Source organism: Apteryx rowi, unplaced genomic scaffold, assembly GCF_003343035.1.
Source record: "Apteryx rowi isolate R43461 unplaced genomic scaffold, aptRow1 scaffold_335, whole genome shotgun sequence".
Taxonomy (NCBI): domain Eukaryota; kingdom Metazoa; phylum Chordata; class Aves; order Apterygiformes; family Apterygidae; genus Apteryx; species Apteryx rowi.
Genome location: NW_020449808.1, coordinates 251,222 through 263,695, shown reverse-complemented (window position 1 = coordinate 263,695; position 12,474 = coordinate 251,222). Strand labels below are relative to the sequence as shown.

General features: G+C 39.2%; 2 protein-coding genes across 9 annotated transcripts in view; both read left to right on the top strand.

The window, feature by feature from the left end:
• Positions 1–4,929, top strand: part of ARHGEF10 (Rho guanine nucleotide exchange factor 10) — a 111,026-nt gene extending 106,097 nt beyond the window's left edge. For 3 of the 8 annotated variants that reach the window (XM_026072050.1, XM_026072051.1, XM_026072052.1), the window contains one exon: positions 368–1,456. In XM_026072050.1, the coding sequence (XP_025927835.1) occupies positions 368–882 (515 nt within the window). In that variant the 3' untranslated portion in view covers positions 883–1,456. Of the gene's footprint in view, positions 1–367; positions 2,705–2,805 lie in introns of those variants that run through there. The other 5 variants (XR_003254576.1, XM_026072048.1, XM_026072053.1 and 2 more) reach the window with 5 other exon arrangements.
• The window catches only part of KBTBD11 (kelch repeat and BTB domain containing 11), a 32,943-nt gene continuing 23,574 nt past the window's right edge, over positions 3,106–12,474 (top strand). Inside the window, exon 1 of the mRNA XM_026072058.1 lies at positions 3,106–3,133. The gene's annotated coding sequence lies outside the window, so the exon portion shown is untranslated. The remainder of the gene's footprint in view (positions 3,134–12,474) is intronic.

Sequence of the window (12,474 nt, the reverse complement as noted above, 5' to 3'; positions counted from 1 at the left end):
CTCCCTTCAGATACTTGTACACATTGATAAGATCTCCTCTCAGCCTTCTCTTCTCCAGGCTAAACAGGCCCAGCTCTCTCAGCCTTTCCTCATAAGAGAGATGCTCCAGTCCCCTAACCATCTTTGTAGCCCTTCGCTGGACTTGCTCCAGTAGTGCCACATCCCTCTTGTACTGGGGAGCCCAGAACTGGACGCAAAATTCTGGGGAAATCCTGTACCTACAGGGCTAAAAACAGAATGGATGCATATAAAACAGTTTTAAGAGTTATGCTTTTCTGAACTGATTGTGGTGGAACTCTATGGTAAAACAAAACAAAACAAAACAAAAACCTTAATGTTCTTTAATTGTCTCTTTTTTCCTCTCCAGGAAGAGGAATGGTGTCATATCATGCACATAATGGCCCAGTCAAGTTTCTTGTAATGGCTGCAGCTATAAACAAGAAAAACAAAAACAAATCCAGGAGCAGTCTGCCTCCTAGCTCCGAATCCAAAGAAGATGAGCAAAAGAACGTTCTGCRCAATGAGAGACCAGGTTCTTCCCATAGTAATACCCACAATACTGCAATTTGGCTGGGAGGTTCAGTAGGATCCATTACACAAAAAAGTGACTTGTCTTCATCTTCGGGATCCCTGACGTTGTCTCACGGATCAAGTTCCCTAGAACATAGACCGGAGGACAGTAACATTTATGAGCTTTTGAAGGATCAAAGTATCTCATTTAAAAGTAAAAGACAGAGATCCAAGAAAATGAAAGCAAGTTCAGTATTAGTCATTTCTGGTGGTCAAGGACACAGAAGAGTGAACAAGAAGACCAAACAGCAGCGACAAGATGAACTAGTGTCTTCAGTGATGGTTTGGCAAATTCCACTATTAAATATCTAAGTGAATTAAATCCAAGATACTTTCTGTTTTTTAAAAAAAAAAAAAAAAAGGCTGATATCTTTTTATAGCAAATGCCAGATTAGGACACAACCTGATAGACTTTATACATGGGAGCAATTTCACTATAATTTGATCACATGATTAAAGGCTGCAAGGCAGAGTTTTCACATATTTAGAACWTTCTGCAGTATTAGGTTATTGGAAAACATTTAGTTGTTGATGCTGTCTTTGATCCTTAAAACATAAAGGATTAGACCCTTTTAAATGGATTTAGAATCTCTACCTTATTTATATGCACATTTATAAATATCATCATTATGTTCTATAGCACTTAGGGAAGGCAAGGAACACATGCCATGTTGCATGCTGGTTCTTGCTTATGTAAATCAGCTGTTTGTTTCTTCTTCCAAAGTGATATATTGCATGGACTGTAGATTTTAACAAATTAGCAAATATTTTTAAACAATAAATATTCTAATRCAAGCTAGTATAAATTTGGTAATCTCTGTAATAGTTCATAACGTAATTCTACAGGCCTGAGTTTGGTCTAGACAAAAAACATTCAAAAACCAGTTCTAGTAATTGATTGATAATTGTTTATTTTGACATAGAAAATAGATGTTTTATTTCTAATGCTCAGTATTATTGAAAAACTTTGCAGGATAAAAAGTGCGTTAATTTTTTTGGCAGGTGCAGTGTGTCTGTGACTCACCTTCACTTTACAGAGAAAGTTCTAGGACATTGTGGCTTAGGATAAATAGAAAATACAGATATAGAGCAGTTGTGCATTCTAGTGCTGCTAACACCTTCTCTTTCTGGCAGTGGAAGGTGCACCCAGTATCAAAGCTAGGCATAGACTTTATGCTGTTTTTAAGCAGGTGTGCACTTGCAGTTTGTAATAGTGAAGCAGGTGTAACATGAACAAGTGCATGCAAATTAACAGTGAACACAGAAATGTACTAATATTGCAATACGTGTAGGGAGTGCATGTAATCTGTGTGGGTGCTCATGTCAGTTGATTTGTGCTGCATCCTCAGTAAACACCTTTCACTTAATGTCGCTGAACAGCTGCAGACRGCAGGAATATGGTTATACCTGAGCATTGGTCACCTCTTTTCACCYAGAAATTCAGAAGAGTATCATCTTGTAAATGGACATTGTGAAAATACTGTGCACAGTTTCTTCTTGCATTTCTTCACTCAGTGGGGCAAGGTGTTGCTTTGGTAGTGGTAGAGGGCTGAATTCTAAATGGCAACCTAATCATCTTTTCTTAATGAATGAATATATTTCTGAAAGAAATTTTGAATTTGGTGTTACTACTAAAATTGTGTTTTGTTCTAGGGTTTTTCTGTCTCTGTGCATGTGAAACATCAGACAAAGCCTTCAGCTCAAACATTACCAAAAATGGTGAAGTTACACATTTTTCAGTCAAAATACATGTTTAATTCAAATAGCATGTTGAGTAGATTCACTAAGGATGTTCCTTTYCTTTGTCAATAGACTGAAAGATATAGAACATTTAGGGCTATTAAGTTTCATTTGGATATGTTAAGAACTCTAATACCGATGATCAGTTCAGTAAAATATAAATGAAATATATCTGATGCAGAGCATATGTCAAATATTTGCATTGACTAGAATTAAGTGCAAATTTGATTACATTGAGACTCTTTTTATTCCAGTAAGGGAGTGGAATGCCCTAAAATTATGTTTGTGATTTCTAATATGAATGCCTTGATTTCACCATGTTTTGTTTCAATATGCCTAGTTTGAATCAGCATCAACCATAAGCACAGCGTTTCCCAGCATGTTACATTTCAAGGTAAACCATACTAGAAACTGCAAGTTATTTTGTTCAATATAAGAATTTTTTAAAAAGTATGTTTTTTAAATATTACTGAAATTTTTGTTTTTATTTTGCAGCAGATTCATACCTTTTTAAATGCTCATTCTGTCTGCTCTAGAAAGCAGTGAAGGTGATTCCAAGCTGAATCCAAAATCAGTGAGTGGACTGACTCACTGAGTTGGATAGAGCAGCACAATAACATTGTGTCTTCCCTGCCACAGGACACAAAGTGCACAGGACACAGGGAATACTAATGCAGTGAATCTTGTCTGCTAGATGGAACCAAAATGGACCTTTCAGAAATGACATATCACCCAGCTTCCTCTTCAGTAGAGTTTGGGCCACATCCTACATCCAGATCTGAACAGGAGGATTCTTGACCCATAATAGACAGCATGAATTTCAGTGAGTCATGAAGGACTTCTGTTATGGATTGGTTTGTTGGCTTAGGGTCTTCATTACTGCTTTGTGCTTTTATTCTGTCTTTCTCTGTGTATCTTGCAATTTCAGTAGGGTGTCATCATTGGTATGGGTTTAGTGTTAGCGTAAGTCCTGGTGCAAAAAAAAGTAGAATGCCTCTAAACCAGCCTGCTGGCAGCTTTTGCCCAACCTTTCCTCTTCTTCCTGACCTAGTGCCTGATCTTGCCTGGCCTTGAGGGATCAAGGACAGTTGCATTTTCTATGCTCTTCCATAGCAATGGCCCTGGGAGTTGCTCTTTGCCCACTATGTGGAAGTACYAAGCTGTACAGTTTAATGTATGTATATTGAAAAAATGTTGAAGAGATTTTTCTGTTTATAAAGCATATATAATCTAATATCCCTTTGCTTCACTACAGTAAAAAGATTACAGGTTTGATTCTGCATGTTTCTTAGGTGTGGAATTCCATTTCCTTGCTTTCGGGTCTGAAGGATTACTCCCACTCTCTCATGGGTCTTTATCGCTAGGAACAGTAAACCTAGTTCACCACATATTCAACTGGAAATCCATTCATAGAATTATTACAGGATCTGCTAGCAATAATGCATGCCAGTTTTAAACTTGTAAGTGAAATTCACCCTATCTTCCAGCTGAAATGTAGTTGTCTTTGGTTTTATTAATAAAACAGTAGAAACAAAGTGCAAATCTCTTTTGAAAGTCCATCAGAGTTTTGCCACTGACTTCAGTAAGAACAGAACTSGGTCCCTTATTTACATTATACTGTTTTGAAAATAAACATGTCTGTCTGTCTATCTATCTAAGCTGTAAAGTAATAGAGAAGCTATATGTTTTGTTATAGAAATACACATGGTCATGAGCTAGATTTCTAGTAACTAATTGAGCACAACATGCAATGTTTGTTTTCTAACACTAACTGACATTACCTTACTCTGAAAACAAACACAAACCAAAAGTTATTTTACAACTGGCAAATAATCTTTATAGCTGTAGTAGACTATGCTGCTAGGTAGGTTGGATTTTGCTTTCTGATGCTGCTTTCCTAGATTAATAGAATTTATGGAAAAAAATAGGATAAAATGGGAACAAATGTAAGCATTACAATATATTCCATATATATTTTCTAATAAATAAGTGTCTTTTATAACATGAGCCATAAAACTTGTGTATTTATGTCCAAAGTAAAAACTGAGAAAAATGTTTAATAAAAAACTGTGATAAAAAAATTAACTTCAAAAATATATTTCTTGGGTCATCATCTTAACAAGAAGGCTACAATTTATGGCATGCATTAATGAGTGGGTTTTTTTAATGGATTCATGAAAGGGAAAATGGGGTTTGTGATTAGGACAACGAAGTGATATGTTTTTTAATTTTTATAGTTTCTAGCATCTAAACACCAGCAAATGCAATTTTTGAAAGAGGTGTGGCCTCTTATAGTTTGGCCACTGTATCAGTGGACCTAAATAGTGACTAAGCAGCAAAATTTCTACTATGCTGTCTACATGGGAAAAAACACAATATTTGAGCAGCTTGCATGACGATATATAAAAATGAGATCCATTAATGTTCAGAATGAGTATGGCAAAGGAAGAGCATTAACAGAAGAAAGTAATTTTCAGCTGCTARCCGGAAATTCATTATAGTTAATCTGTCCTAAGGATATATACAGAATCCCATGTTTGTGTTTAAATTCTATCATGAGACTTGTGTTCATCACTCAGCAATAGTCTTTTCTGTGTACTTGCACTACTATAAATAAACAAGAAGATGACCTATTGACAACTGTTTGGTAAAATGAATTATTATTAAAGCCTTTCTTTTTGTTCCGGTTTTTATAGCACATCTATTTTATTTATTGCTTTGAAAAACATAGACTTTTTATTCTTTTTTCTGAAGATTATTGATGTTTTCTTGTGTTTCCCTGCCATTTTTATTGCTACAATAGCCAAGATACAAAACAAAATTAAGTGGCATGAGTGCAGGATACTGTACATTCACATACCTTAAGATGGATTCTGTCCCAATGGGAATTTACAGCTCATTTATGGGTGGGAGGCTGAGTCCTAGAAATTGCATACTGCCCCTTTGAGACTGGGCAGACTGCCAGGAAAAAGTCTGAACTGTGGTTCAGTGCTTAAAGTTCATTGTTCATCTCTCCCTGTCCAGTTTGATTTTCTAATCACATAAAGACAAATTACTCTTTGTGGAGTGCATTTGGGGGTGAGAAAAAATCTGCGGTTTAAAAGGTGCAATTAATGGAGGACTCTAAAGAGTTAATCTGTATTGCAACAAGTGATACCATGTAGCTGATACAGTATTTTTGGATTGATTTATATATCCTCAGAGTAATAGTACTTCACATAAAAATAGTCCTGTTAAGAAGGTAGATTAATATTATCTGTAACTCAGAAGAAGCTGAGCTGAAAAGCATTCGAGTGATTTGAAGCCTTGTGGTTAGTCTGTGGAAGAATACAGATTAAAGTTGTTATGGTTTTCTAGGCCCAGGAATAGCCCTTTAAACTGTGCCTCCTCCCTGCAGATGTCCYGGAGGTGCTGTTGTTGAAATCGTCCATACCAGTAAACTGGGCAGGACCAGCTCTGCGCTGTGATCACAGTGCTGGACATGGCACACTCACTGGGACAGAGCCTGGTCAGGCTTGCTCCCATTAGGCAGCCCGGATAAGGCCGCTTATCTTGGATCTTTTGCAAGAAAAGGAGGGAGAAAGAAAGTGTGTTTAACTGCATGGATGTAAACTGTGCAGTGGTATTTGTCTTTACAGGATGGGCTTTCCCTGTTTTGTTTCTTGATGCTGATGTAGCTTAAGACATATCCATATGATCTACTGCGCATAGGATGGGACTCTAGCAGTCTAAAACCTAAGTGGATAGACATAGGTACACTTTAGAGCTTGAGTCTTCCCATTGCTCTTAAACATTTATGTCACTGATCATAATGGGAGCACAGATTATTAGTGTAGACTTAACACCTATAATACAGATACACATGTTTTTGGTAAGAGGCGTCTCAGTGTTAGAGCCTGTGGTGGTTCTAAGGTGATTGCATCATGCTACAGCTCAAAATTCCAGGGTTTACTCCCTTCATAGTTCAGACATAGAGGTTTTCCATAGCTGAATGTAGAATCTGTCTCTCTCTTCTCTCACAAATGTGGTTTGTACTCTGCTAGATCTATCTGCTGTTTGAGGTAGCTAACTCAAGATTTTCAGAATTAGTTGATTTTCCGCTCCCTCTCACTTATACTTGCTTGAACATGGCGCTTTCCTTAAAGGCATGCCTAGCTACCGAACTTTCAGAAGCATTCTTCTTCACCTGCCYTTGGAGGCTAACTAGATTTTTCAGGAAAAAAAAGATATATATATCAAAATAATGACACTGAAACAGTTTCAGATTAAAGGATCTGAAATTTTCCTAGGCGAGTGAAGATCTACTACATGGCTCCATTTGAAATTTAACAATGTGGACATATGACCTAAAGCACTTCAAGTGCTTTGGCTAAGCTCCATAAACTGCTCTATAAAGGTGGTTAGTCATTCAGAGCATGACCTTCAAAGGTATACAAAGGGAATTTTTTCCCTCTCCAGCAAAGCAGGCCTTGACAGCAGAACTGCAAGTTTTCCTGTCATATATATTGTTATATTCCAGGCATAACCACCATGATCATTAATGTGTGTCCCAACCTGGAAGATGAGCCAGAACACCCAGAAGTAAGATGAAAAGTCCTGGGGGAGATGAAATCACTCTGAGAACTCACTGGAAACCTGATTTTGAAGGGTATTTTGACATCAAAAGATTCAGATGAGCCTCAAATGGACACTTCATAAGCACCTAACTACCTAATTTCCACTGAAATCTGTATATTTACATGTCAAAATACCTGTAACAAGAAGGGTTCTAAATCCAAGAAACCAGATACTGCTTGGCTACAGTGTTACAGAATTTCATTTTATTTTCAGTTACCCTGGACTAGAGAAATTTTATGGGTTTCTGAGCATCAGGGTCATCTTAAATGTTAACATAAAAATATATTAACTCACACCTTACAGAGCAAATTRTAAAGGTGGTTTTCTGTGTTTTTTTTTCCCCCCCTGCATTTCATGTTACAAAACAAGCCTGACAGTCTACACTAAACACTTTTTTTAAAATGTTCTCTTTTTTAAAGAGATTTCTTTGCTGGAGAGTTAGACAGCAAAGACTGTGTGCACAAAGGAGGAGGATTACTCCTAGTTCAGCCAAAATTTGTAAATGCAACAACTTTTCTACAACGTTGCTATGAGCAGTCTGTGAAGCCCTTAATCCTGATAAGAAGCAACTGACACCCTCAGTTAACTTAAGCTGCATCTTGCTGAACCCAAGAGCACTGCTGGTGTTGCTCAGACTCATCCCAAATCTGTATCAGGTGGAATCCACGTGGCACTCCTGTCCCCGCACACACCCTACTGTCCAGGCTAGGAAGGTTGCTTACAACCTATAGCTATACATGATGAAGTCTGGTTGGTACATGAGTATTTTAGAAGTGTACCGATTATAAGGTATTTTGCTCAAAAGYGAAAGAACCATAGTCACAGGTGCATGTGGAAGAGACAGGTGGTGTGACAGCCCATAGCAGTTTATGACTAGAAAGAAATGTTGAGTGGATAACTTCATAGCACTGAAAAAAAGCAAGGACTGGCTTTAATTCTCTTTTTCAAATCCATTCTTTTTTTATTATCTTTTTAGTGATTTAAGAGATTATGTGCATGTTTTCTCATTTGTTCATCTAAGTAAATGTTGTATGTTCCTCATCTTTTAGCCTTATCTAATGCCTTCAACTTAATTGAAAGCTGGGTGATAAAAGTCTGCAATTGTACAGGTTCCTTTGCAGTGCCATCCTGAAAGAAATATTTTTTCTTAAATGAATAACAATATTGATCTGTCTCTGGTGCAACTGTGCAACTCAACACTGAAGAAATCTTTATGATATATTTTTCCTTATGGCTATTACCACTCTATCTGCTATAAGGTGGTAACCCTTCTGTATACAACTTTTCTTTAAATTCTGCTATTTAGTGGTATTACACAGATGTGTGAAAATTAATACACAAATGCAGAACAGCTTGGTGAGCATCAGATGTACTCTTCTCCAAATACAACTTATACCTATGTAACATGCCTACAGCATGTATGGTTTGTGCATCCCAGATATACAAGATTTGATTCTAGGTATCTATGGCTGCTCAGCAGAAATATAATAAGCTGCTTCTCTGTGCCAGCACTAGAAATCAAACCAATCCTTAAGGCCATTATGTTATAATACCAAGAAATATTTCACACAGGAGTGTTCAGCTGTAAAACATTGAATGAGCAAAAGSAGTCAGTGTTTTTGTTTTTTTTGTTTTTTAATTTAGTTTACATTTTGGCTTCTGGCCATTTACCAGATCTCAGGATACCGCAGGGACCACTGATATCAGCTACTGCCATTGTCTGTGGCACACATATTTGATGCTTCCTCCAACATGCACAGGAGGAATACAAGTGAGTTTTACCTATGCTGGCTCCAGAATTCTGATGCTGCAGTGTTCGTCCAGGACACCCTTGTGTCAATCCACAATGCAAAAGGATAGCCCACATCTTGCAGACACTGGGAGCCCATCTAGACTGTGTAGACCTACCACCACCACTGCCTGGTGTGTTGGACATGCAGCCACAAAAATACGGACTCGGCGAGGGCTGCACAGCCCACCCAGTTAGCTGGATAAATGAGTGAGCATCGAGTCAGTGCTCAGCTCCAAGCTGCTATGGCTACGCTACCTGGGGGACTCTACCTCGCTTGCTTGTAAAAGCGAGCCTGTGCACACCTACATGAGCTACACGCTGAGCCCTTTACCTACAAAGGTAGAAAACCTACAAAGGTGTGAAATCTCTTAGTCTGTAGGATATGCACTGAGTACTTTACCTGGGTGAAATAATGATTTTGTTAAATGGTTCCTAACCTCCTTAAGTAAGAACTTCTGTAGCTTCATTGGCCAGGAATCAAACCTTCTAAGACTGGGCTGATTCATTTTTTGACATGGTTCACCTGCTAATTTTACTGAGGACCAGTGCATTTATCCCAGTTCTACCAGGGCAGCCCAGTCCTGCACAACATGCTCAGAGCTGGGAACCACAGCAATGCAGTTGCTATTGAAGCTAGTGGGAAAAAGATAAGAAACACGGTATTTTCTACAAGAAGACCAGAGCCCAAATAAGCTCTGGGCAAATATGCGTATATCTGGATTTGGATGCCATTAGGTATCCTTATAATGAGAACAGCATTTAGCTCTATTGCCCATTTCCGCACAAGAGGCATCGCAGTCTGACATCTTCTGGGAAGAAAAAAACAGAGGTGCTTTTGTTTGCCTGACAAGCAGATTAAACAGAGAGAAATGTGCCCATTTTGTCCAAGTTTAGGTGCAAAAGATGAAGAAAACTTCCTATTTCTCACCTGGATATATATATTCTTTTTAACCAGAGAAACAAGTTCTTCTGTTACAAACTGTACTTTCTTAATTTTATTGAGCACTATGGATGGTATGTGAGAGGCAGAGAGGAAGGGCTGTGTGTCTAGAATGAAGTCCACTGTGTCTGGACTAGGTGGGATTTCTGGGCAGTGTAGAGCTAATATCTAGCTCTTCCTTTTCTGCCTTTGCTTGCCTCACTATATTCACCACTCTACAGCTGTTGCTCCAGATTAATCAGCTGTAGCAGAAGACAGGTATCTCAGCAAGTCCTGATGGCTAGTAGCAGCAATTACAAGCTATCAATCCCCCTGAATATTTGTCATGTTGGCTGGGCTACAGGAATGTATGACAGAAACACCACTATGAGCTGTGTGATACCTGATTGCCAGGACAGGGCCTTCTCTACACGGAGCATTGATACATCTCCCATAATTTAGGTGTTTTAAAATGGGTTGTCTAAATCTGTATCAGCCTTACTTCACAGCTAATGGAATGAAACAGGCAATACCAAAGGATGATTCACCTCGTCCTAAGCTAAGATGTCTAAGATAGGTGAGAAGACTTGCCCTCCAGACACGCTTATTCCTGTGCACTAATTATAAATGGAGCCTCAGGGAACTCAAGTTAAGTAGGGAATCAGACAACTAAAATTAAGATGAATTCTACTATAAGTGTCCTAGTTTTTACAGTCATCTACTAAAAACTGAAAGGCTAGTAGATGAGCAACTTTATTCTCCCTGGAAAACTTCCCAGCCTATGATCCACAGAGCAGTGGTACTTTGCAAAAGTTATGGTAAGAGATCTGCAGGTCCCAGCACCAAATCTCCCTTATATCTCTTTTTATTTTAAGGTTTGATGGTAAAGGTGCATGGTGGCCTAAAAGTAACTTTGAGTGTGGACAGCAGACCAGGACCCAGAAAGTCTGGGAATTGCTGCCTTAAGCTAAATTTAAAAAAAATAGAATGGAGATGATTTAACCTGATCTGCCTCTGACAATGTTCAGTCAGAGCAACTGAACATAAAGCCTGCAATGGCCAAGTGCTACCTGACTTCTGAGGCTAGCACCTCTGTGGAGTTCAAGTTTTGTACAAGTCTTTTGCAAGCTGTATCCACAACGGCAAGTATGATCCATAAATAYGTTGTATGCCTCTTCCTAGCTACTGATTTTCAATTGTCTCTAGCAACCACAGCTCAGACACCTGTGTTTTAACAGAGATGAATGTAGTGTAACAATTAAACCTGAAGAGGAGCTAACCGAATTCAGTAGTTCTTAAAATCGTCAAATAGTCAGAAAATAGGAGTCAGACATTTCAAATGATCTCAGATATGATACTGTTAGCACAGTCGCACATCTCTCAGGAGTCAGGCATCTCAAGGGGACACAATACTCCAGACAGAAAAAGAGCGACAGGGCCCCCAAAAATGAAAATAATTTTGCAGACCTGTATTAGTTGTCTAGTTTYGGTGTGATCTTGAGATATATCACATTTAAAGTAACATAAAATAGCAGGAGGATTAGTTCTTGATGTCAGGAGAGAAGAGTTATTTCTGGCAGGCTTTAATGCATCTGCTTGTATTACATGGAAGCTTCTTCCAGCTAGCTAGGAATAAATTCGTGTCCAGAAACCAAAACCCCAATAATGTAATTGATCCAAATTAGGCAATAGCARGAAATTCACAGCTTTGCTAGAGACATGTTGTAGCGACCAATTACTTTAGGACTCTGCAACACTATATCATTATTTATTTATTTATCTTGCGGTACCAAAAAGCATGCTGGCTTCTCTCAGTAGGGATGAGATGTGACCTCAGCCTGAAAACTAACGTTCCAGTTCAGCGTTGTACTTCAGTAAGTGCATAACACGTGTGGAGCCAATGATTTCGAGTGTTTGCAGTTATCCAGCACTGTATGCAAGCACTTTACTGTACTAAGGACAGTAACATTTAACACATAATGCATTAAGAGTTTCAGCAAAATAGAAGACAAAGTAGGAGCAATGGAACAAAATGAACAAGGCAGCAACTAACCACGCTCATCATTAYCGTCATGAAACTGGAAGAACACATAGCTACAATGGCTACACAGCCTGCACCAAAGGGATGAATCTTCAGGCTAATTTTAAGAGAGGAGAGGGGAGCAGCTTTGCAAGTCTGCTCAAGAGTGTCCCCAAGAGCCAGGAGCCACACGCTAGGCTGTGGCAGAAGAACCAGTCTGACAGGATGCTAGGGGTGGTGGAAAGAGCGATAGGACAACAGTGTTTTAAGAAAGCAGTATCATAGGAAACAATATATCAAAATGGCAGTATGAAATATCCAGACACCATTAACAGATTAGGAAAGCTTGGAAAATGAGGTATCTGTTCGTGAGGCACCGTATACTGTCTTGGTAGAGGTTGAGTAAAGCTTGCAGTGGGATATGAACTATGTCAGTGCCACGGACTTCCTTAGGAGCAGACCCAGAGTTTAAGTACTCTGACAGGAGTTATTTCAAGAAACCGGGAAAAGGGTCTGGTTCTGGGAATCTTCATTACAGCCTCAGCTTCTAAGAGCTGGATAAAATTGGACCCAGAACCAAACTACGGTGGAAGGAAACCACCTGGCCTTTGTCCAGTTGTTTCTCAGTTGACAGGAATCTGGATAATCCAGAGGATCTGGCTGGAAAACTTTCCTGTACTCGTTTTCTGCAGGAAGCGGGGAAGGCGCCGGGGAGGGGAGGCGCGCGTCCCGGGGCGCGGGCGAGGGAGACCTTCCCCGGCCCCCGCGGCCCCCAGCGGCCCGGGCTGGCCTGGACCCCCGGGCAGCCCCGGGCCT